This window comes from Dermacentor variabilis, chromosome 6 (assembly GCF_050947875.1).
Source record: "Dermacentor variabilis isolate Ectoservices chromosome 6, ASM5094787v1, whole genome shotgun sequence".
Lineage (NCBI taxonomy): Eukaryota > Metazoa > Arthropoda > Arachnida > Ixodida > Ixodidae > Dermacentor > Dermacentor variabilis.
This window is the reverse complement of record NC_134573.1, coordinates 190,951,102-190,976,144: the sequence shown is the minus strand read 5'-3', so window position 1 is coordinate 190,976,144 and position 25,043 is coordinate 190,951,102. Positions and strand designations below refer to the sequence as shown.

Sequence of the window (25,043 nt, the reverse complement as noted above, 5' to 3'; positions counted from 1 at the left end):
TACCTTTGCTCTGTCCAGCTACATGGCATTTGCACAGTTTTAAAGTCTGGCTAAAGTTACGTGGGAAACCCTGTATGTATGTATATATATATATATATATATATAGACGCACACATACACACACACAGATGCATGCACGCACATACACACAGTCATGTCTCATTAATATTGACCCCATTAATATGGATACCCCGAAATATTGACAAAATTTTCAGCAACCTGATATGCAACACAAAGCATGGCATATAAAATGCAATGTTAAATGCCTTCCGGTCAGTTCTGATGTGACGAAAAAAAGAAATGGCAGGTGCAAAATTAAGCGGGTGGAACTTTGTGCTTAACTGAAAAAATAAATATGCAAACTGAAAGCAGACACACCTTCAGCATCTGTCTGTGCAGTATGTGATAGAGAGGAGTGAAAAAGAACTCAGCATTTTTCTTTGTTTCGTCAAGTCAACGGTGCATGCCATTTTGAAGGAATCTGACAAGTGGATGAATGTGCCAACAGCCAGTTCAGGTGCCTGCTGGCAGCAAGACCCCAAGTGTGAAAAACTTGAGGAAACCCTCAACATTTTGTTCATGGAAATGCGTGCTGTAGGCACTGTCGTGAGTGACGAGATGTTGCTAGAGAAGGCAAAGTGATCGTTTGCTATCATTGCCAGTGCTTCCGACGCTTGGTTCACCAGCACATTTGTGAAATAAGTTATCTTCTGTGCTACTCTCGTGGCAGCGTGCTGACTTGTGCACTGCGACAAACGTACGGTGCATGGATGCCGAAATTCACTGATGAGCATTAGCACACAGAACACTAATGCTTCTGTGTTGCAATTCTTTTCTTAGAATTTTGAGCTGGCAACTTAGGAGTGTGGGCCAAAACTTAAGGATTTGGTACCTTCACGTCTTTTCTCAGGCATTCATGACCTGAAGTACTCCAGGGGCTGAGCAGCTTCAAGGCACTGTATTCACGGAGAGAGTGCAAGTGTGAATATAGCCGCTGTGGCCTATGCCCAGGAAGACCTCAGGAAGTTTCTTGCCCAGTATTCTCCGGAGGATATTTGCAACTTTAATGAGACAGTTTTTTTTTTCTTTTTTGCAAGCTTGGCCCATCTGTAGCTCTAAGATTCTTGTGTAATGTGACTGGCAGTCACATTACACAAAGACGGGTGCAGATGCACCCGTCCTTGTGCTCGTCTTGCCGGTGTTTGTATTGTGCAACACCTTGCTTACAATATTCAACAATTACTTGCAATGATAGTAATTAGGCCAGAAATGTCAAACATTATTTTCATACATCGCGCATATTTTGGCCCACATTTGTGAACTTTGTCGTGCACAATTATTCTAGGATACTGGGAAACAGTGAGCAACCGCTTACTCACGCTTTCAAGCACTTGCTGAAGCAATTTTTACGATGCCTATAATTTAACACCACAACCCTCTCTTCGCATGGTCATTGACCTTAATGTCCCCCCGCTTTCACCAATTTCAATCTTGGTGGACAGTTCTCAGAACAGTGGGCTAAATTCTGCGCCATTTGGATGTCTACTTTACTGCAACGGCTACAATTAACCCACATACTTTGTACCTCGCCCTACACATTGCCCATAGACATTCCCCTTGTTTTCACAAAATAGAAACAAGGTATACGATTGTTGAAATGACTACAGACATCGGGAAGATCGACTGTAAACCTTGCATAACACATGAAAGTATAGAGAAAATTGGGGTTGAGTATTTATTTCCAAAGCTCATAATTATTCCAGAAATGCTAACGTTTTGCTACTCATTACACTTACCGCAACCTGTCTCCAGTTTTCACCACCTGTAAACTCAGTGATACGTAATGTTTTCTCTGGACATTGGGAAACAGCTGATAACCATGTAACTACTTTGAGCACTTGCTTCGGGAGTTTTTCACAAAGGCTGTAATTAACTGACGCTGACAAAACTTCGCTCACATATCATGCATAATATGCTCCTTATTCTCTCCGAATGTCAACTTTGTGGCACGTTGAGTTCCACCATGACAATAGGCACACTTCCTGCAAAGTTTGCAAAATACACTTGTGAAACTTTCAGTACACGTCACCCACCAACGTGGTCCCCATTCTCTGCAAACATAGAATTACTACCACCTTTGGTTCTTTTGGGGCAATGGAAAACTGTGAATCTTAATAATGCCTCTACACAGGCAAAAATTGAAGGTTTAGTAATTGTCATTTAGCTATTAATTGACACATTTTTCTCTTCAGCGTTGCTAACATTACCCAAATTGTGTCTAAATATAACTTAGTTATAAGCAGCACACTTGGAAAAACATGGGCGAAAAAAATTGAAGCACTGAAAAAATTCAGCGCTTTGTGTGTGTCCTCATTTTTTCTTTAAGTGTGTTGCTAGTAACTAAGTCATTATCATGAACTAGCCCATCAGCACGTCTTAAAGGAACTGACCACTGTTTTTTATGGTACCCATTTTATTTAGGGAAACGGAAAGCTTACCAGTCTGAGCGTCCAGTCTACAGTGGTAATGTGGAAAATGCCATGGAGCATTTGTTATTCAAATTTTTCTATCTGCATTGAGGATGTAGTCATGCTCAAGAAATCTACTGGATACAGTGGTAGGCGAGTGCGATAGAGATTATACTTCGGCATTGGTGGGAAGCAGACAAGTGCAGCCCTAGCTGTAAGAAAGTAATATTTTGCTTATCAAGCCAACGTTCCTGCAGTTCACGTTTTCTGTTGAATTGTGTTGAATTATTTCTACAACAATAAGTGGCATCCAAGTCTACGCCCCAGTGATGGCTCCCTCCAAGTGACAGAAACTAACCTTGAAGGCTATGCTTTTGCTGGCTGCATGCGCCAGGCTTTTCTTTTAGCCAAGCCAAGTGAAGTGCTAGGATATTCCAGTGGTAGCAAAAGATCTAAAAACGTTGAGTGGTAGGGCCCTAGGCAGTACAGTTATTGCAGTGCAGCCATTCACAGCACGATTAGTCAATGGCATCCTCACAGAGACCACAGAACTCTGGGTACTCACTCGCAAACTGTTGTACAACTAGTACAACAGCACTCAGGGATGCTACAGCTCTGTCTAGTTGTACAGGGCGTTCATGTGAACCCGACAAGCGGGTCGAGTTGGATTGTCAAGCTGGAATCGGCCTGTCGAGTTCTTGCTAGCTGGTCAGCATGAACGAGCGTCAGGTCAGGCTGAGTTAGCCCAGCCTGACCAGTTTGCAGCGTGCATGTGAACATCGTCGGGTCAGGCCAGCCAGCGCTGAAACTTGACCACTGAGATGTCAGTGTTTTATGCACTGGCAACGGAAATAGGATCAGGACAAGGCAAAAACAAGCATTGTGCAGTGCCAATAACGATAAGAAACATGAGATAGAGCCGGCTGTGGGAACTGGAAGTCCCATTTGAATGCGTCAATGTCTCGGCTCGAAGCTGCGTGCCAGAGTTCTCCAGACCCGTCAGAAGCTACTGGATGTCAACACAATCATGTCGGGCTCGTTCAACCTGATTTGACTCAACCCACTTGCGTCATAAAAACTTAGCCATAGAGTTAATACAACCAACTCTACGTGCCTGTATGGTACACTCTTATCTCTGCAGGCGCCGCTCATTAGTATGGGCTTTCCTTACTTCTTATTACGCATGTAATAAAATGAAAACACCCAATAATATGACAACTGCGATTTTAGACTACAAGTATGTGGTATTACAAGAGCCAATGTATGTACAGTAATCTCATATACTTGCCACATCTTGATACATTCTGTGGCAATTTAAAATTATTTTCACTTCACTCACCAACAGCATTCTTGATTATAATACTGAGAGTCCTTTCATTTCCATCAACAACATGTTCTGGCCGGTCATCAGTCCTTTTAAAGAACACTAAAGAGAAACCCTAAATCAGTGTAGATCAATAAGGTCCCCTTGAATAACTCCAGTTTCATTTATTTTGCGGTAATATGGTGATTACTGAGTAAAAAATTAACAGCAATGATAATTATTTTTAATTTTGCATCAGAACCCCGGGCCCGGTTCAAGTGTAATGTCATAGTGAAAATTCTGGAAACTTGCTAAGTTCTGTTTTTGGCTCAGTTAAGATAGTCCGTGCTTAACAACAAAAGCTTAACTAGGCCCGAGCAGACGGTGTCAAAATCTATGACCTCAAGGGCCAGTTAGTGTAGGAACTTCAGGGCAGCGTCGCCACCTGCGTTTTGTTCTTGTGTCTTTTCTGGCGCACCAAGCATCGTCTCGCAATAAGAGTGGCTTTTTTGATATTGTAGAAAGGCAATTTACTAACACAGCTCAAATGTTTTTTTTTTTTTTTAGTGTCCCTCTGAGCTCTAAATATTAACTTCGTGAATTATCTAGTTATCCCAGGACAGCATTAATACACGCATGGAACGACTACAAGGAGACTCCCCCCCCTCCAAAGACACGAACTACAGCATGAAAACAGGGTATAGCATGAAGACAGGGGACTTGACAATCACAAGCACAATGCTTGTGATTGTCGAGTCTCCTGTGTTCATTTTCTAGTTTGTGCGCAAAAGCATACTGTCATAGAATGCTTTCACTGACCCTTTTTGCTCAACACTGCATCCTGGAATTTGTTTTTTGTTTTGCAGTTTAAATCAAAAATGCTAAACCCTACCTATAGAGGGTGCAGCAGTATGTGGCAGTATAATGTCCCATTAGCTTTATGCCGATACTAGGGGCCTCTGCACAGACTTAGGCAGCACATGTTATGTCAGTGATAACAGCAGCCAGTCCAACAGTAGTGTAAAAGCATATTATTCAATGCCTTCATTAGCTATGCATTTCACACTTGCCAAGCATGAAAGCACTGGGTCGACCTCTTCTGGTGGCACAAATACTTTCAAAACAACTAACTCCGAAGAGCGACTGCATAAGGTGAACTGTGGTCATAGCAGGTATGGTATGCTTTTTTGAAGAGCTTTTACATTGGCTGTACAATCATGAAAACCTATGCAATCTGCCAGTAGGCTGGGAGACTTGGCAGATCGCACAGCTAGTCAAACAAACAAGTATGTCATCACTGAGAACTGCTGCAGCTCAAGCGTGGTATTCACCACAGCAGCCATTGCAGCCAAGACCCATACCGGAAGCTTTCCTTTATGCATGCACGAAGGTAGGAACAGCTGCTGATGTCCTCGTCACCACACTTGAGCTCAGTGTAGAGCTTTTCCTGCACGTCCGGATTGGAGGCCAAGTGGTGCAGGAGAAAGCACAAGGCAATACTCGTCTAGATGGCAAAGAAGAAACAAGATATCCCGTCAATACAGAAACACAGCATCAGCCAGTAAAGCAGTGCAGACACGATAACTTTTGTTGTATTTTTCTCCTAATACTAATGGTCAATCACAGTGTGGAAAATCCAATAGAGTATGGAACAACTGACAAAACAGACCTTGTTCTTTTACAGTTTGATGGCATAAAACAAGCACAGAAACAAGATTCACACAAAGCTAGTTATTATAATGCCCTCGAGGAACATGTGCCCTATGTCTCGGTGTATTGAAATGTCCATTGAGCCATATTCATCCTACGTAGGACTGAACAAACCAATGCTGCATGAAAGATCACTGACTTGTGATGTCACATTGGGCGCAATGTAGCCTGGAGGGCATTTTACATTATTCTCTGTGGCTAGCAATGAGGTTTCTATGATTCTGAGCAAGAAAGACAAAAATATGTTGCTACCTCACAGAATGATTGTACACCTACCGTGAAAACACCACCCGCAATGAAATCCATTATTGTCAGGTGGGTGTCCATCTCTGACAGCCCATTCAAACTAAGAAGTGCTTGGAGAAGGCTCTTATTGCTCCCCAAGGAGTGGTCCTCTGACGTCTTTCTGGCATACTGCTGGATGTAGCCCAGTGTTATTCTGTAAAAGCAACCACATAGCTGTAGTAGCAGCACCATGACTTAAAGCTGTGAAACCCACTTGTACAGGACATCCTCAGCCTCCGTGTACTTCCGGTAGGAGGATGTGTGCATGTACTTCCAAAGGGGAAGTCCGTAGTAGAGCTCCTGGTAGGCAGAAAACAGTTGCCCTGCAACGGCTATAACTGTGGATGCTTCACCTTGTTCAAGTTGCGAGGGTTGCAGGCAGCCCAGTCGTGTGTCCAGGCACAGCCTAAATATTGCTGCAAACAGAGACAACCTCATAAGCAAGGCATTCTGCCTGGCCAAGCCTAACTGTATAAGGCATTTTCTTTCTTATTTGGGAGAATCCGCTGCAAGGCATATGGGGATAGGGCTTCGTACTTAGGCCAAGGCAATACAAAATTTATTCTCAGAAATCAACTTTTCAAAGATGCTTAATATATGGACCACTGCAGCAGAAAAGAAAAAGGTAGAGAATTATACTCACCGATATTCTCATCTTTACAGTGTAGAAAACCATGACGAAGTACAGGTCTCACTCATAATTCACGTTATACACATTGGACTCACTAAATTACAGACTCTGGTTGCAATCAAGACCTATGTAAGCTTTTGCTGTGCTATTTAGTAAATGTGCAGTGTGGTGATTAAGCACACTATTTAATCTAGACATCACACTCAGCAACACTTGTTGCCCTGTTTCAAGAACATTTACCACATTGCATGGTCATTTTAAGTGACAACTGCACATGCTCTGTGGCAGCACTGCAACCTCTTTTTTGATCAGTTTACCAGAAGCAGTTTGGTCCAGGTAAAAGAAATTGTGCAGAAACCATGGACAACAACTGTCAATATAAGCAAATAGCCAAATGCTTCTTGAAAAGTATTCGCTCCATTGAAGAAATGATGTGCTTGATGGCATGTGTTCGTCAAACTGGGGACATTAAGGTAGCGCATGTTGTTCCATAGAGAATACAGCCAGCACATCTGTGGCAGTAGCATAAGAGGCTTTATATGTAAGCCAATTAGACGTGTGTGTGCATCTCCAGTGGCACTGGCATGGAATGCGACCGCAACGCTCGTCTCCTGCCGAAGCCCGCAGCTGTTCCATTGAGGGAAGGCTGTCCTTGCTAAGTGCAAACCTTATGTGCCATAGCATGTGCTTCTCAACAAGCTAGTCGGCATTCAGTGACGAAAGCACACAGCAGCTCTGCCATGCGATTTGTATCGGCACCTCTGCATTAGAAGCCTGACCACCAACCATCAACCGCTGACTGCCAACCACGAAAACTGGCAAAAGAGGCAAAGAAAGGCATTTGCTTTAAATTAGGGTGGGAGGCAGGAGGCACGCATAGGTCGTAGTATAACGCACGTATGGAAATGGTACAAAAGTTGCTGAAAGAAATATTGGGAACATTTATGTGAATAAACACGCCAGTCATCCCTGGATTCCCTTAAACCAATTAATACTGTGAAGTTGCGAAAGGTATGCAGACTAAAAGAGCATGGTCATCTGCCTGTATGAAAACTTAAGCTGTAAGGATCTCCCACCACAGTTACCAACAAAGCCATTTGTAAATAAACACTGAGCCCATCTTATAGGTAACAGGTGCCACTTCTTTTCGTGCTCTTTACACTGCCCAGTAAGGGTGTGCAAGTATTCTAAAATTTCAAATAATGCCCTATTTGGTCTTTGAATCAAATAGTAACTATTCGTAAACATAAACATTTTTCAAGTATTTCAAATTGCCAACCATGCACGATCAAGCATAAAATTGAAGTAAAAGTGCAACAAATTTTTTTCCGGCAGCCATGGCAGACATAAAACACGAGAAGTTTTGTAGCAAAGCAAACTACATTCTTCGGGGAATCAGTCTTTTCCAGCTAAACCACCATTATTCACGTTTGCCAATGAGTCCAGGGTATGCAAATAAACCCCGTAGTTGCTTCTAATGCTCCATTTGTGCTTTTAATAGATAACACTTTGTAATGTGCAATGTAATGAGAAATTTTCTCACATCGTGAATATACAGTAGACTTCCGTTAATCCGCCTCTGGTTAATTCGATTCGGACCGAAGGTCCCGGCCAACACCCATGCATTTCTATGGGCCCAAATTTTCGTTATTTCGATTCTAAAATTGGTCTTCGCCGGATAATTCGAACTTGACCAGTCGGCACACTCTAAAAACAGTTGCGCCCTTTGGGGTGTATATTTGCCACACAACAATAATCGTCACCTGTCTTGTCTGCATTTCCTTTCTTTAACGCGGCAAGCCCAGTACTTTCCAGTAACGAACGGCATGCACGTTATTTATTTTTATTTTTTATTTATCAATACTGTAGGTCTTCTGAAAACCCATACAGGGTCCATGACATAGCATTCCTGACAGGAAAGTAACGAGCGCAGCGTTTTCAAGAAAGGAAATGCGGGCAAGACAGATGACGATTATTGTTGTGTGGCAAATATACACTCCAAAGGGTGTAAACTTTTCTTAGAGTGCATGCAGGTGCCTGACCCCTTTAGTGGCAGAGTTTGTCTTGGCAGAGCTTAGGGGACAGTGAATGTGCTGAAAACGCATCGTCTCTCATCAAAAATGCTTATTTTCGGCCTGCCGTAAGATAATCTTCAAGCAATAACTGTAGCTCCCAATGTCTAATTAAGGCATTTATCTGATTCTAATGAGAGCCTTCCTTTCTTCAAGAAAATTGGGCCGAAAATTGTCTGCGCGGTGTACTCGGACACTAGAGACATGAAAGCAGAATGGCGTTTATGGCATGCATGTGCTTTCTCGTATAACACTGATGTGTTTCAACAAAGCTGCCGTTAAGAAACCATGCGGCAAAGCTGACTTTACTGGCTGCCATTGCGCAACACGCAAACCCTTGCCCATTTTTATTGCTAAAAATAAGGTGTGCATTGGATTTATACTTTGTTTAGGAGCTTTAATGTAATTTTTATGTCAGTTTTCTGCTTTGGGCACACAGAAGGTGAGTGCATATTTGATTCAGGAACGTGTTAGAATAGGGCAGATACTGCCAAATTAATCAGCGGTGTGTTTTGGAGTTTTTTTTTTGGCATCTTGTTTAATTTGACCCGCCGGACAATTATATCAATTTCGTCAGTCCTGGAACGGCCTAACTAACGGAAGCCGAGTACTAGCGCGTCAAGGTCATTTTATATTAATGGTGGAAAAGGCTTTTCATTATTCGAAAAGTATTCCATTCGCTTCTAGCACTATTAGATTTGGCATCAAACATTACTATCCTCACACCCCTACTGCTTGGTGTTTTCAAGGGGCATGCATTCACTCCTGGCTACATCACACCCACCATGAATTTTCTTTAATGACTGCATCGTTCTGTGCAAGCTGGGGGAATACCTTCGGCTCTTGAGTGGCACCTCTGACATCATGGGCATCAATGCAGCAGTCCATGTGATGATTGTTGGAAACAAACACGTTCAGCCTATTTCCAGCTCATATTTGATATTAGCAGACGAACTGATATGCTCATCTGTGGAAAAAGTAGTTATCAAAAAAGTTCTATATAATGAGTTTTCATTTGAAGAATATTGTGGTCAGAGACTGAAAATTTGGCGTTCAGATAAGCGCTGGAAAACTGAGAAGTTTCTTAAACATAGAAACCAAAATTGCTATACCCTAATTAGCTCTAAATTAAGAAATGGCAAATGATAGTATTTGAAACGTGTATGTGCCAAGGTCATAAATATCACTGACGCAACACACCGAAAAAAAAAAGAAGAAGAAAAGACTGCTGAATCTGAAAGTGTAACGTGAAAGTGCTGAACTGTAATCACTGGAAAGACGTGCCACCTGGAATGTGCCATCATCCCAGATAATGTGGAATTTTGGCACTCTGGATCTATGGGAGTTGCCAGAAGGTAAGCACTTACGTCTTTCGTCAAATCTGTGGGAAATTGAAACTACAGCTGCCAGGAGTTGTAAATGCTCTGCTTTAAGTAAACTGTTTGTCTTAAAACAAATGAGTCTGGAGATCGAGGAACTAACCGAAGCATTAGACAATGTGCTAAACCTGCTACAAGGCCTTAACTCACATACTGCGGCTGGTGTGACAGAAATAAAAAAAGTTTCAGAAAGTGATGCTGACAGGTGTGAAAAAATTGAAAGTAAATTTGCAGGAATGGAAACGAGTATAAATGAAATTAAAAGGAAGCAGGAAAAAATGGGAGCCGAAGTAGACAGCATCATTTGTCGACTCACTGCTGGTGCTCAACAGGATTTAGATGTACGGACGAGGCCTGCCGATGATCTGAGCAACGTAAATATACACTAGAGATGCGACAGCCGACATTGTTTTACGGCTTGCCTGAATATCCCTTTTGTACTGACTGCTTTAAAAATTCATTCTGTCCTGTAGCGATAAGAGAGTGGAATAGTCTGAGCGAGTGCAACAGTAACAGCTGCTCATTAGATACATTTTCATGGAAAAGCTTGCCTTACAGTTTCGATTTGCTGGCTCTGCTTTGTCACTGATCTTCGTATGCTAGCACTTTTCCTTTTTTTTCTATACTTTAGTTTGCTGCTCTGTTATCAACACTTTTAGTTATAACCCTTCTAAATACCCTCATTCTATATAATATTGCATACTTTATTAGCTAATGTTACTGTTTTTTTTCTCTTCTCTATGTTCTATGATTTCACAATTTACACCCTTTCATCTATAAGTGCTTTTCCACAGACACTGAGGTTTTGTATAATGCATTATATATACGAGTGCATTCTGTTTATCATGTTCATCACATATTTTTTTATCACGTGTTTGCTAGTTTTGTCTTGAATTGGTTTGCTTTATTTTTTCACATCAGATTCTTTAGGCAACCCATACCTTAAATTTGTGATGGTGTATCTAATTTTGTTTCTTTTTTTAGACTAGCAACAACTTTTGCAATTACGCTCTTGTAATTATATACTGTATTATATTTGCTTTGTTGTTCGCAATTCCTACCATTGTACTTGCCTTTCTTGTTATAATCCGATCAGGGATTGACAATATGTGAAATAAATAAATAAATTCCCCTTCAGAATCTTGGAATGAGATGGAGAAGAAACTATCTAGAGTTTTCTCATTTCCAAAGAATCAACTGAAAGACCGCACAGGTTAGGTGCATACATGTTAACAAATGCAGGCCTGTTGTAGTGAAATTTTCTTCCCTTAAAGGAACACTACTAAGTCAACATGGACTGTTCAAATATCATTCCAGATATCTCGCAACTCATGTTTCGTGTCAAGAAAATACATAGTTTATGAGAAAATTGCATCTGAATGGTCTGAATACTTTATCGCAATTAAAATCTCCTGCTACCCTGATGGACAAGGTCCGGTATCATTATAGAGCACCTGGCATAGCAGACTGGCACACTGTGGTGCCCTAGTCCACTCATGCGCACACGAGGCGCTTTCTGTCACTACCCTACGTAGAATGCGACAGTATTTTAATAATGGTCGTTGTTCTTAGGCATTTGTTTTTACAAAGATGCTTTATATGCGGGATGAAAGTTAGCTTTGAGTCCAGCATGATGCCTATAAATTGTGTTCTGAGGTAACTGGCACGTGTTGTCTGTGCAGTTCCACATTGCACTCTGCAAATAAGCCTCCATTTCATGTGAAAAGGACACAGGAACTTCTAAGAGGATTTAGTTTAAAGCCATTTCCTTCTGCCCATTTACACACTTTGTTCAAGCCAAGCTGAACATGTTGCTCACATATTGCGACGTTACATGACCTGAATCCTAACTGTGTATCATCTATGTATACAGAATAAAACATACTCCGCGGTACGCATGACCACAAGAAGTTCACTTTTACAAAAAAAAAGGGGGGGGGGGGGCACAGCTTAATACCCCAGCTTGCAGTACCTCAGTTTCCTGAATAACCTTGATAGAGCATTCCCGACTCTAACAGTAACTTTCAATTACATTCAGCATAGTGCCTCGAATATGCATTTCTGAGAGGTCTCGTAAAATCACATATCGCCAAGTTAGATCATAAGAAGCCAACAAACACTGACACCAAGGGCAACATAGGTGAAGTTACTTGTGCTTAATAAATGAAATAAAGAAATGATAAATTAATGGAAATCAAAGTGGATGGAAAAGCAACTTGCCGCAGGTGGGGAACGATCCCACAACCTTCGCAAGTAGTAGGTTGTGGGATGCGAAGGTTGCGGGATCGTACCCCACCTGCGGCAAGTTGTTTTTTCATCCACTTTGATTTCCATTAATTTATAGTTTCTTTATTTCATTTATTAATCACAAATAATTTCCCCTATGTTGTCCTTGGGGTCAGTGTTTGTTGGATTCTTATGATACAATTTAAAAAAATTGGGCCTCTCGGTTAACCCCCTTTCTTCTCGTATATCGCCAAATTGTGTCACATGCCTTCTTCATATTTGAGAACACAAAGAGAGAACTGCTTATGGATAAAGGTGTTGCGAATGTTTGACTCAGTCTGAAACAGCACTGATGAGGGCCAGGCATTTTATTCAATTCAAGAAAAGGTAAAAGATGACGATTTATCGTTTTTTCGTTGAGTGCATAAGCAGCTTGTGAGTGCTATTGGGTGGTAACTTGACATGTTGGATGGGTCTTTACCTTGTTTCAAGACCGGGACTTCGATAGCTTCTTTCCATGTGGATGGAAGTTATCTGGCAGCCCAGATAGAGTTAAAAGGTGCAAACAGTGTCATCTGTGTGTCAGTGTGCAGGTTCTTAATCGTGACATACATGATTCTGTCAGCTCTCAAAGCAGAGCTCCTACATACGTTCAAGGCAGCTCTCAGCTTGGCGATATTAAAAGGATGGCTGTACGGTTCATTTGGCCAGCATTTACGGTTCAGTGATTTAAGTTCTGCTACTTGCTTATAGTTAAGAAATGGTTCTGAGAAGTGTATGGAGCTTGATACATGCTCGAAGTGTATGCCAAGGGCATCGGCCTCGCCTTCCAAGGTATTTTCTTGGTTATCGACCAAGCGCAATGGGTGGATTTGCTACCCTTTTTAGCCATCTGAGACCATTCCAAACTTTTGGGTTCGGTGTGTCAGAATTTATGTTTGATAGAAACCTCTCCCAGCTTGTTCTCCTAGACCATCTCCACACCCTCTTTCTCTGCGGTAGTTGTAACCATAGTAAATTTTGAATTACTCCCGATGCATTCTATTCGTTTTGATTTGACAGGTATTGCTAAAATAACTGAAAACCTAAAAATATCCTCATCAGCTGGAGAGGACATCAATTCTAAGTTTCTCATTATATTACTAAAGTATGCAGCTCCATTATAATTTCAAAACTATTTGAGCTCCCACTTGAAACTGTCTGTATTTGCCATGATTGGAAAGTGGGGAGAGTTACTCCTTTCTTGAAGTTCAGAGACAAGCATCAAGACCGAGCCATATCAAAAACCAGTATACCATGCAAGATCGTGGAACATGTCACTTCCTCTCATATAGCGAAGTTTATAAACTTAATTCATTTTTTTAGTAATGCTCAACACGCATTCTGCAAGACACTTTCGTGCGAAACAAACATTTGTGTTTCACTCATGACTTGCATGCTTGACCGTAGGTCCTTTATAGACGACTACATATTCTTAGATTTCTCAAAGGCATTGGACACAGTAACACATGAATTGCTTTTTGTTAAATTACACAGTCTTAATTTGATAATAAAGTTCTTGCACAGTTGAAAGGTCTACTTACAGATTGTTTCCAGTTTGCAACAGCTAATAACATAGACTCCTCTCATTCTTCAGCTATCGCAAGCATAACACAGGGCTCCGTAATAGGACCTCTGCTCCTTCTCAGTTTAATTAATGGCTTGCCCTCAAACATAACGTTCTTCATCTTTAACCGATGACTCCACCGTTTAAAGGCAAATTAACAGTGACAGATTCAGCCATCCTGTAGTCCGATATCAACTGGTTTTATGAGTGGTGCCAGTAATGGAACATGGAATTAACAAATGCAAATTTATATGTATTTGTCAACAATAAATTAATAATCCAACATATCACATTAACAACACTGACTTGGAATCTGTGTACTCATACAAGTACCTAGTCGTGCACATCTCGTATAACTTATCTTGGAAAACTCATTGATGTGAAATATTGGAAAACATTGATTGAAAACTCATGTTAAGTCACCTCCACAGAAATTTTTCTCATGCCCTCGTACCTCTCAAGTTGCTGCTTTATAAAACACTGGTACGAACTAAACTAGCATATGCAGCAGCTAGTATATGGGATCCTGGTCTCAAATCACTCATAGCTGACTTAGAGGCAGTACACAAGGTGCTTCACGCTTCATTCTTTCCAACTAGCATCACACCATTTGTGTTACAGCTATGAAAGAAACACTCCCCTTTACCCGGCCTTTTTCATCGTAGAAAGTTTTTCAGCCTTTGTTTATTTTCTAAGGTTTATCATAACAATTCATCTCTTTAGGATAGGCTACTAACAAAACCATCCTACAGTTCCACATGCATTGATCACCATCGTAAGGTAGGTATTCCATTTTCACTTTAAATCAGTTACCATGACTCATTTATTCCCAGTACATGTTCGTGTTGGAATCGCCTTCCACACAAAGTTGTCGCCATTAAAGATATTAATGCTTTTAGAAGCTAAGTATGGACAGCTGGGCTAGTTGGTTATGATTAGCATTATGAAACATCATTTCAGCGCACAATTGAACAAGGACGAGAAGAGAAAGACAACACGAACGCCGGACTTCAACTGAATTTTATTCATGGAAAACAGGGCTTTATGTACACAGGGGGAAGGAGTGGGGGGGCTGCTAGTGCGCAGGACCACTCAAAAATATTTCCTTGGTCTAGGCAACAGTCATCAGAGGTGTCAAACCAAAATAAGAAAAAAAGAAAAAAACTTTTCCCTCTCTTTTTTACATCACTCAGTGCAATCTTGCTCATCTCCCGCCCTACCTAGCTAATTCGACACACCCGTTTGCCCTGAGATAATCAAGTTCTTTTTTCCCGAGTACAACAGAAGGAGCACTGACACAGTAATCGTTTTCATTGGAGATACAAAACGCTTCAAAAATTTCCCGGTTTTTCTGATTGCTATATTTGTGCAACATTTGTGTTCGTTCGAAAAACACCTTGCATGCTGGCTTGTGCGAGCAACGGCGGATGTGGTCAGCTAAATGACCAGCGCCACTTAGTGAAGTAGCATTCCTGCGATGCTCTAGCAAGCGTTCATTCAGACAGCGCCCGGTTTGGCCAATATAGCATTTCCCACAGGCGAGGGGAATACTATACACAACACCGACGTCACATTCAACGAGGGCTTTGGTGTGCTTTATTTTGCAGGCTGGATTCTTCTGGGATTCGTTTACTAGGCGACACATTCGTCCCAGCTTTTCCGGTGCTGAAAACACAACACACACCCCGCACCTGTCGCCAACCTTCTTGAGGCGGTGAGAAACCTAGTGCCAATAGGGCACTACGACAGGGCGCTTTTGCGGGCGTGCGTCTTCTTTCAGCGTGCGCCTCCCACCAACCTTTACCTCGCGAATCTGGCTCTCTACCACCATCTCTACCACCGTCAAGCGTCCCTTTACAACGCAGGCGTGCAGAAAGTTTTTAGATATGTCGATGATTACCTCGTGGTAATGAATACGACTGATGCTCAGGATAAAGGCAATAGTATAAGCAGCATTCTCAATATTTTTGCTAGTAACGCCTTTGGAATGAAGTTCAGGCACGAACTGCCGCAAGATGGTTGCATCCAGTACCTCGACTTGTGTCTTATTTTTCATGGAGCGCGCGTGTGCTGGCAGTACAAGCCACGGTCGAAAAAACAAATTCTGAATTATCAATCGGCCCACTCCAAGCTCGTAAAAAGAGCTATAGCAAAAAACTGCATCCGCTCTGCTCTAGGGAAGTCATGCGAACATCAAGTTCGTGACAGCGTCGACGCCCAGCTAAGGCATCTGGAGAAGGCTGGGTTCCACGGAGAAATCGTAGCCTCGGTGGTAGAGAGCCAGATTCACAAGGTAAAGGTTGGTGGGAGGCGCACGCTGAAAGAAGACGCACGCCCACAAAAGCGCCCTGTCGTAGTGCCCTATTGGCACCAGGTTTCTCACTGCCTCAAGAAGGTTGGCAACAGGTGTGGGGTGCGTGTTGTGTTTTCAGCACCGGAAAAGCTGGGACGAATGTGTCGCCTAGTAAACGAATCCCAGAAGAATCCAGCCTGCAAAATAAAGCACACCAAAGCCCTCGTTGAATGTGACGTCAGTGTTGTGTATAGTATTCCCCTCGCCTGTGGGAAATGCTATATTGGCCAAACCGGGCGCTGTCTGAATGAACGCTTGCTAGAGCATCGCAGGAATGCTACTTCACTAAGTGGCGCTGGTCATTTAGCTGACCACATTCGCCGTTGCTCGCACAAGCCAGCATGCAAGGTGTTTTTCGAACGAACACAAATGTTGCGCAAATATAGCAATCAGAAAAACCGGGAAATTTTTGAAGCGTTTTGTATCTCCAATGAAAACGATTACTGTGTCAGTGCTCCTTCTGTTGTACTCGGGAAAAAAGAACTTGATTATCTCAGGGCAAACGGGTGTGTCGAATCAGCTAGGTAGGGCGGGAGATGAGCGAGATTGCACTGAGTGATGTAAAAAATAGAGGGAAAAGTTTTTTCTTTTTTTCTTATTTTGGTTTGACACCTGTGATGACTGTTGCCTAGACCAAGGAAATATTTTTGAGTGATCCTGCGCACTAGCAGCCCCCCACTCCCTCCCCCTGTGTACATAAAGCCCTGTTTTCCATGAATAAAATTCAGTTGAAGTCCGGCGTTCGTGTTGTCTTTCTCTTCTCGTCCTTGTTCAATTGTGCGCTGGAACAATGTTTCATAATGCTTTTAGAAGTGCTGCTACTTTGTCAATAACTACCCAACTGTTGCATCATTCCTGTTAAGCTTGTCAATTGTATTGTATTGTTTCTATTGTTGTTTTACATTTATTAACATTGTACCCACTCCCCTCTCTAATGCCCTAGGGCCTTGAGGGTAATACAATAAATAAATAAATAAACATTGCTCAGCATTCAAGCTGAAGTTTTTCTTAGTTTGCCAGATGTGAAATGATATTTGTCTTAGCAAAATTTCAATATTGCTATGCACTACTCGAAGACGATGATGACCACTTGGATTTAGTGAGATCTACCCATAAGTGGCCACTGCTGACCTGATGACAACAATGTGCCTTGCTTGATGTTGGCTGGCTTCCATGTCGGCCAGTGCTTGCTACCCTTGTAAATACACCCTGTAAATAGTTTCCCTACTGCGCTTTCACGTAACATTTATTTGGTGGAGGTGTGAGGTACCTTCGGCCCATCGACGTACCACCCGAGCCCTTCTTCTGTGTCGGTTTGGATCTTCTCGGACCCTTTCCTGCATCTGCTTCGGGAAACAAATGGGCTGCCGTCGCTACCAATTACACAATATGCTATGCAATGATACAAGCACCGGCGACCAGCTGTGCTACAGATGTGGTGGATTTTCTCCTCTGTGACGTAATTTTACTACATGGTGCCCTACATCAACTGCTTACAGATCGAGGCTATACCTTGCTGTCCAAAATCATCGATGATATCCCGCGCTGCTGCTCCACGCAGCACAAGATCACCGCATCATACCATCTCCAGACGAACGGGCTCACCGAGCACTTGAATCGAACCTTAAGAGACATGCTTTCAAAGTATGTGTCAGCTGACCACAGTGATTGGGAACCTGCACTGCTATACGTGACGTCAATGTATAATTCCTCCCACCATCACACTGCTGGATACTCTCCCTTTTACCTTTTGTTCGGACGTGAACCAACTTTACCGTTGGACACATTTCTTCCTTTTCCTGCAACATCGACTAGTGAATATGCACACAACGCCATTGCAAGGGGCTGGTTACGTGTGGCAAATAGCCTGTGGTAGACTTAAGGCCACCCAAGACAATCACAAGCGCCTTTACGACTAGCGACATCACGATGAATGTTTTGCTCCTGATGCCCTCGTGCCACTTTGGTCCCCCTCCCGACATGTGGTCCTTTCTGAAAAGCTCCTTCCTCGCTACACAGGCCCATACTGTGTACTTTGACAAGTGACTGATGTCATGTACGAGATTGTGTCCACCACTCCCACTACATCTTCTGTTCCGTTGCTCAGCAACGTCATTCACACGTCGAGACTCGAGCATTACCACCCGTCCTCTGCTGTGGGTCCTTAGTGGCGCTGGGCCGGTACTTTTGCTTCCAGAGCTCATGCTACGTGCTAATCGGAGACAATGATGTCGGCTCCTGGATTTAGTGGGAAATCCAGGGGCCGACATCATTGTTTCCGAATATTAGGTCTGTTGAAAATAAAGCATTTATTCATAAAAAAAAAATACCCCCAAGCAGCCACTGCTGATCTTATGACGACAACATGCCTTATTTGATGCTGGCTGGCTTCCATGTTGGCCAGTGTTTGCTACCCTTGTAAATACACCCCGTAAATAGTTTACCTACTGCACTTTCACACAACATCTTCAACTGGAATTAGTGTTGGTTTAGTAGTTAGTTGTTGACCACCACATGCATCAATTGCGCAGCATATACTCACATTCCAAAGCAAGTCTAGACAAGGTGTCCTGAACACAGCCTATTTCCAGAGTTTCAGGGTCTCTCAGCCATCGCACATATTCAGCAAAGTCATCACAGATTTCCTCTTGCCATGTCGCTAGCTCTTCTATGTTTCTCATCTCAAGCAACACCGGTGCAAGTGCCATGCGTAGTGTGTGCCATTCTGCACCAAGCCTGGAAAGGATGCAGAGGAAGGCAACACATGATTGCACTGTGAAAATATGCTAGGCATCATGAAAGTCTGCTCAACTGCAGCAATCACTGCTTACCAGTACACAACCGCTGTATGGCATGAAGAATGCCATCACACTGTCACAATGCAGCCATATTGTAATCTGCTTACACGAATCACCATCATCATGACCCTATTTTATTCCACTGCAGCACAAAGGACTCTCCCAGTAATCTCAATCTTCACATGTTCCACTTTAATATCAATACATCTGTTTGCTCTAATCCACATAGCTGTCTTACTGTCTCCTAAAGTTATGCCTATCATTGTTCCATCGCTAGTTGCACGGTCCTTAATAGCATCATTGTTTATCCTCCAACTTTCAGGCCTATAGGCTAGCACGTGCTGATTGTGCATTATGCAAGAGCGCAACAAATAATTTCATCAGCTTTAAATGTGACCAGTTCGAGATATGTGACTACTGCTGTGTGGCAGTGAATGTGAAGATGGAGGCTAAATATGTTACAGGAACCAGAAGTGGTGGTCATGCTAAACTACACACAAGTGAGACACATAACACAGTGTGACTGTGTAAACTGAAAGCCATCCATTAAGCGTTCAATTACATAAGAGGGGGGAGAATGGAAGATGAACAGAAGACAGCCATGTCAAATGCAGAGGAGCACAGAAAGGCTGGAAAGGCTGATTTGGTGACACAGTGCCTGCTTTCAAAAATGCGGTCATTATGTGACTTTTAATCACTGTGCCAGGCTGACACTGATGCATGCCTGAAAGGTGTGCAACACCATGCAACTGCCATCTCCAGTTCCTTTGATGCATTCTGTCTGAACTGCACTTGGCATGCATTTCAAATTGGTCACATCAAAAGGTAACGGAATTACTTGCATGTTGAGGCCTCACGATATAATTATATAGAGTAAGCAGCCACGTAAAAAAGCAAGAAAGAATATAACGTTTTTGTATCCATGCTCCTCTAAAGACCAATAGCTGACCAAATTGTGTTACGCAATTATGGCGGAAGTGAAATTAGTGTGCTTTACATTGACAAAATTGAAATGCAGTACAAGTGGTTTAACAAGGAGTTCTTCTATTAAATTGCACAGAAAATTGCAGTGAACTAGAAGCTACACTATACCATGAAACTTTGAGTGCTACCCCCTCCAATTCCCAACATGATTGCAAATTGGTATACATAACCTCATGTTTGTTAAATGTACTGTGCTTTTTGCTTATAAAGGCATTCATTTTGTTAGCATTTGTGGTCCTTCCACTGCATGTTACTATATCACTACATAAAGAAAGTTCATGTTCATGTCGAAAAGCAGCTTTCTGTTTCTGTGAACTAGTGAAATGGCAGAACAGCAGCTGCCCTCACTTCATAGAGCGCGCCTCTGTACACATGCGTGTTTGTGAATATCCCAGTCTTCTTTTGTCTCTGTGCAATTCACAAAATGCAGTCAATTCTTAATGTCATGGAGGAGTATCAACATAGCCACAGAAGGGACTGTGCAGTCATTGCAAAGTGTCATTTTGTTTTTGAAGACTTGAGAAATGACTAGAGCATGTAAGATTAGAAAGACACAACAAAAGCATAACAAAAACAATAAATAATTCAACAGTTATGAAGGCTTCAGCCATGTTATAATTGCCTTGATAAATTAAGAATAACTTAAAGAGGTGGGGCTGCACCTGTTCTCACTGTACCAATCAGTTGGCAGTTACACCTTTTTCCTATAACCAACATACAAACACAGCATAAAAACATGCAACCACAATTTGGAAAAGGGCTAGAAAAAATGTTTTGCAGTGCTTCCCCTGTAACCACTGTGGTAATTTAAATGGTAACCTTTCTCTTGCACACACATGCAAAAGAATTGGAGTACTTTTAAAGTCAGTTGTCCTTTTAATGTGGCAGTATATGGTTTAGAATTGGCAAGAGCATGGTTTACTGATTACCACAACCATACACCACCAGTGGCCTAGTTTGCAAACTGTTGTCTTACATACAGTAAGCGCAGTACAAGTGGGCAGTGTTGGCTAAACAAAAGTAAAGCTGTGCAATTTCAGCTCGTCTAGAATTAATATGACGCCTGCTCAAATACTTGCTTTTCATTAGCACTCATTTGGGATGCTTTGTTGTGTGCATGTGCTTACTTGTTGTTGCGAAGCGGCATAGAGAAAGGGCCAGTTGGTAATGAAAGGGACTTGTGCAGAAACAGACAAATAACGGGGACAGACGCAAGCGCCGGCTTCATTTTATAAATTTAGGTTTATTTCTAAAGAAAAAAAAAACTGTCATACCAAAGCAGTGCTCGTGCCTGTCCCTTGTCTGCAGCCTTGCTGCAAGGGCTAACGGGAAGTGCCCTCTTGTTTTCTGTTTAAATCAACACCTTATCAGATGGCACTCACGCATTGGAAAGCCCCACACTTCTGTACTTGAGAGGGTGCTCAGTGCGGTACTTGCAGACAAACTCATTTGGTGGTCGGACTGGGCAACGCCCCTGACTACGAAATACGACCTGGAAGTCCTCCGGGTTGAAAGAATGGACCACTGGTCTTCGCCACTGGTACTCTTCTTTCATGAGGTCACCATACCGATTGTATTTGTCGGTGCTGGCTTCATGAAGCTGGTAGAGATTGTAGCGACCTGTACCAAAAAGGTATCATTTTACAGAATGCAAGTGTAGCAGAGTTAGCAACTTTTTAACCTTAGACATCCACTACATAAAATTTTTGTAAATTTCTGCATGTCCTGATATGTGACAATATGTCGCTACATAGTGAACTTATGGAAAAAGAATACATTTTATGTTGCCATGGTGCATAATAAGCCATTCAATCATCAATGCAACTATTATATTTATGTGCAGGGTTTTGCAGGCTGATATTACCCCCAAAATAAAGCGCTTTCACTGAAGCCTTAGATGTAAATAAATACTGTTAACACATTAGGCCATGTATATTTATGTGAATGTATCTTGAAATTTCTCATAGTCTCTCCCAGTCACACTTAGCTCGTGCATCACACTGCTTTCCAATCTCAGTGCTTACAGAAGATAAATGACAAGAATGGACTTAAATCTAGTGCCAGAAATGTGCAGATATATGCTCAAAGGGTCATATTAGAGTGCATTGAGTAATGTTATCCAAAGGAACATTTCACTTCCAAGTAAAAAAATTTTTTTTTTATGAACATGGTCCATTTTGTGCTATGGAGCACCTGTTCTGCAGAACTAAGCGTCACATGGCAAGACCAACACGAATATTTCCAGAGAGACTGGTGCTCTGTGCACAGCTTTAACTATTGTTAACAAAGGTCCCGTGTTTTAAAACAAAGATATTCCCTCGGCACCATTAATTACTAAACATATTAATGACACCAGTCAGGTCCCCATGTACAATGACCAACATCTTTTTGGTACTAACGTGCAAAAAAAAAGGAAAGATAAAAGAAAAAAAACTTTACTATGTTTTCACAAGCATAGTGAGGGCACATGACAGCTTTGCGTTTTTTCACTCCGTTTGAAAAGCACTTCACTCTGAAAATCTGTAGTCCAACATTCACATATACACAGTTGCGAGTGCTAGCAGCGAAAGTGCACTTCACGGAAAAAAAAAGGGGTCATTCACGTTTTCATTTCCCAACTATGTGCACTTTATCACATGAACACACACAAATTAACCTTGTGAACTTTATTGCAAATTTAACTGCGATGTGTAACTAATTTTAGTTAAATAGAACAATTAGTTGCTAATTTCTTCTATGCTAAACTGCTAAATATCAAACCCATCGGTTTACTGACAATTCATGCCTGATAACAGTTTTATGAATTATGGAATCAAATTGTGCTATGCTGTGTGCTGCTGTACCAGTTAACATTTTTCCATGCTACTTTTCTCCATAACGGAGAAACATATTAACTGAAACAGCAATGCATTTCACTTCTCATTTCTCAAAAGTAGCGCCTAAGTTTGTAACAAAAGGTTACGCTTTGAGTATTGAGTACTTTCAAATTTTTAACAAGTACCGTCAGAACAAAGTGGCCAACAGGAACACAAGAATCAGCACATCCATCATCATTAGCTTATCTTATGTTGATTACAGCATAAAGGCATCTCCAAGCAATCTCCACCACCTTGTGTCGACTGACTCCAACCTATGCCTACAAATATCCTAATCAACTAATCCCCTAGGATCCTCAATTGTGTTTCCCTTGGCCCCATTGTGTTTCTCAAACAGTTATCTGCTCTATGCAGTAAACGACCTGTCCACTTCTTCCTCAATAAGTCATGTTGATATTTGGGATTTCTGGAATGTGTCCAGATTTCGACAAATGTCCCAATGTTAGTGTCAGCTGCGTGTATCCACCTAACAAACTGCTTGCACCTGATTTTAAAGGGACACTAAAGTGAAAAATGATTTCTTCTGCATCAGTAAATTACCTTTCTACAGCACCAAAAACACCACTTGTACAACGATAAGACGTTGGGTAAGCCAGAAAAAGCACAAGAACGAAATACGGGTGGCGACGCCTATTTAAGTTCTTGCAGCTGCGGGCTGTCATGTCTTGGATCTTCATGGCATCTTCTAGGGCCTACTAATTATATATAGCGGTACAGACTGACTACATTGTGTTCTAAAGGAACCAAATATTAAACATGGCAAGTTTTGGAAACCTTTATTCTGCCAACGTGACCCAAATGCGAAAACATACTTTGGAATCCCTGACGTCACGCTGACGTACTGGCGCTGGGGTTTCGGCGCGAAATTCAAATGCTGATACTTGAACCTTCATTTTCTCATCTAATAATCAAACCATTTTTTTGAAATGACTGCCTGCAGGGTTCTCAAACAATGTTTCATTAGTCTAAACTGATTTATTGTTCCGCTTTAGTGTCCCTTTAAGCAACTTTATTGCCCCAAAATGTCCCAAATTTCCATTTGATGTCCCTGAATTTTACAGATTGCTCCAGTCATCCAGGTTTTCTGCAGTGTTTCCAGTGATTTTCACAGATGTGCTTGTGCTCACTTTGCCATTCAACTGCAGGTCTAGCCTTGGTGGAGCGCACCAGTTGTTTCCTCTCCCTATATGCCCCCCCCCTCCCCGCACTGGATCACTTTGTAAACTGTCTTTAATTCCTTGAAAATTGCAATAGCTGTGAGTGCCACATTTATCATATGCTGATAATTTGTCATGCAGAGCCTGCCACAGTGGTTCATAATAGGTATGCGTCCGCTTTCAGAAGAGCTCTTAAACTGAAAGGTTGACCTCATCACAACTTCAGTTTCATTTTCATTCCAGGCGCTTACCTACACAAAACAGCAGAGGTTTGCTGTAAATCCATCTGATTATTGCATCTTGGCACGGAATACTTAATGCCTTGTGCGTATTGTAGTATATGCTGCATGGAGTTCTACTATACCAGGATGTGAAGTCATTCAAGAGCCATCATTGGAACTGGCTATCAAGTCCCCCAGTGTTGCATAAGCTGAGCCCATGCGAGAAGCAAAAGCAGCATTTGTTTGGGTTCCTTACAGGCTTCTTAGCTCTTTCCCTACAAGTATGATGTGTACTTGACATTTGCAGATACATTTATGTGGCTTTGAGAACCACTGATATTGTCACGGGTAAAAAACTATTTACACTATGTATTTACAAGGCGTATGTAAAACAGCAGCCGAGAATCCCGAGAGGCTGTTGCCACTTCGTTGTTTTCATCATCGACGACCTTGTCCTCTTTTTTCCACCATAACACGACCCCCGGCAGAAAAAGCACCGTCCCGGTGCTTCAGACGTCGATAAGGGCATAGTAAAGCTTAAGCCGAGAGATGTGTACGACTTCAGGTGATGTGGAACCGGGTGGCATGACAGAGGTATTGGGGATTATCTTGTGACATTGGTCACTTGACATAGAACACAGTAAGGGCTTTTATAGCACGGAAGGAGTTTCTCGGAGAGCCCCACTCGGTGGCAAGGGGACCAAAGTAGCACAAGAGAGCCTGGTGAAAAATATGTGACGATGCCGGCGATTGTAAGCGTGCCATTCAGATTCCTGCGATGCCAACAGATGAGTACGGGCAAGCTGGCGCACATGATCAGCGTGGGCAATGGCGTCACGGGCATACTTGGTCCTCGAATCCTGTATCAAGGGGAGTGAAGTGTCCAATGGTAATACAAGGTCACGACCGAAGAGTAAGTAAAAGGGGGAATACCCAGCAGTATTGTGGCGTGATGAATTATAGGCGAACGTTAC

General features: G+C 42.2%; 1 protein-coding gene across 3 annotated transcripts in view; it reads right to left on the bottom strand.

Annotated features, from left to right (window-relative positions):
- The window catches only part of Asap (ArfGAP domain of ASAP), a 221,044-nt gene that overhangs the window by 18,404 nt on the left and 177,597 nt on the right, over positions 1-25,043 (bottom strand). For all 3 annotated transcript variants that reach the window (XM_075697201.1, XM_075697202.1, XM_075697203.1), the window contains 5 exons: positions 21,198-21,435; positions 18,576-18,769; positions 5,981-6,182; positions 5,758-5,920; positions 5,133-5,275 (listed from right to left, as the gene is read on the bottom strand). In XM_075697201.1, coding sequence (XP_075553316.1) covers positions 5,133-5,275; positions 5,758-5,920; positions 5,981-6,182; positions 18,576-18,769; positions 21,198-21,435 — 940 coding nt within the window. The remainder of the gene's footprint in view (positions 1-5,132; positions 5,276-5,757; positions 5,921-5,980; positions 6,183-18,575; positions 18,770-21,197; positions 21,436-25,043) is intronic.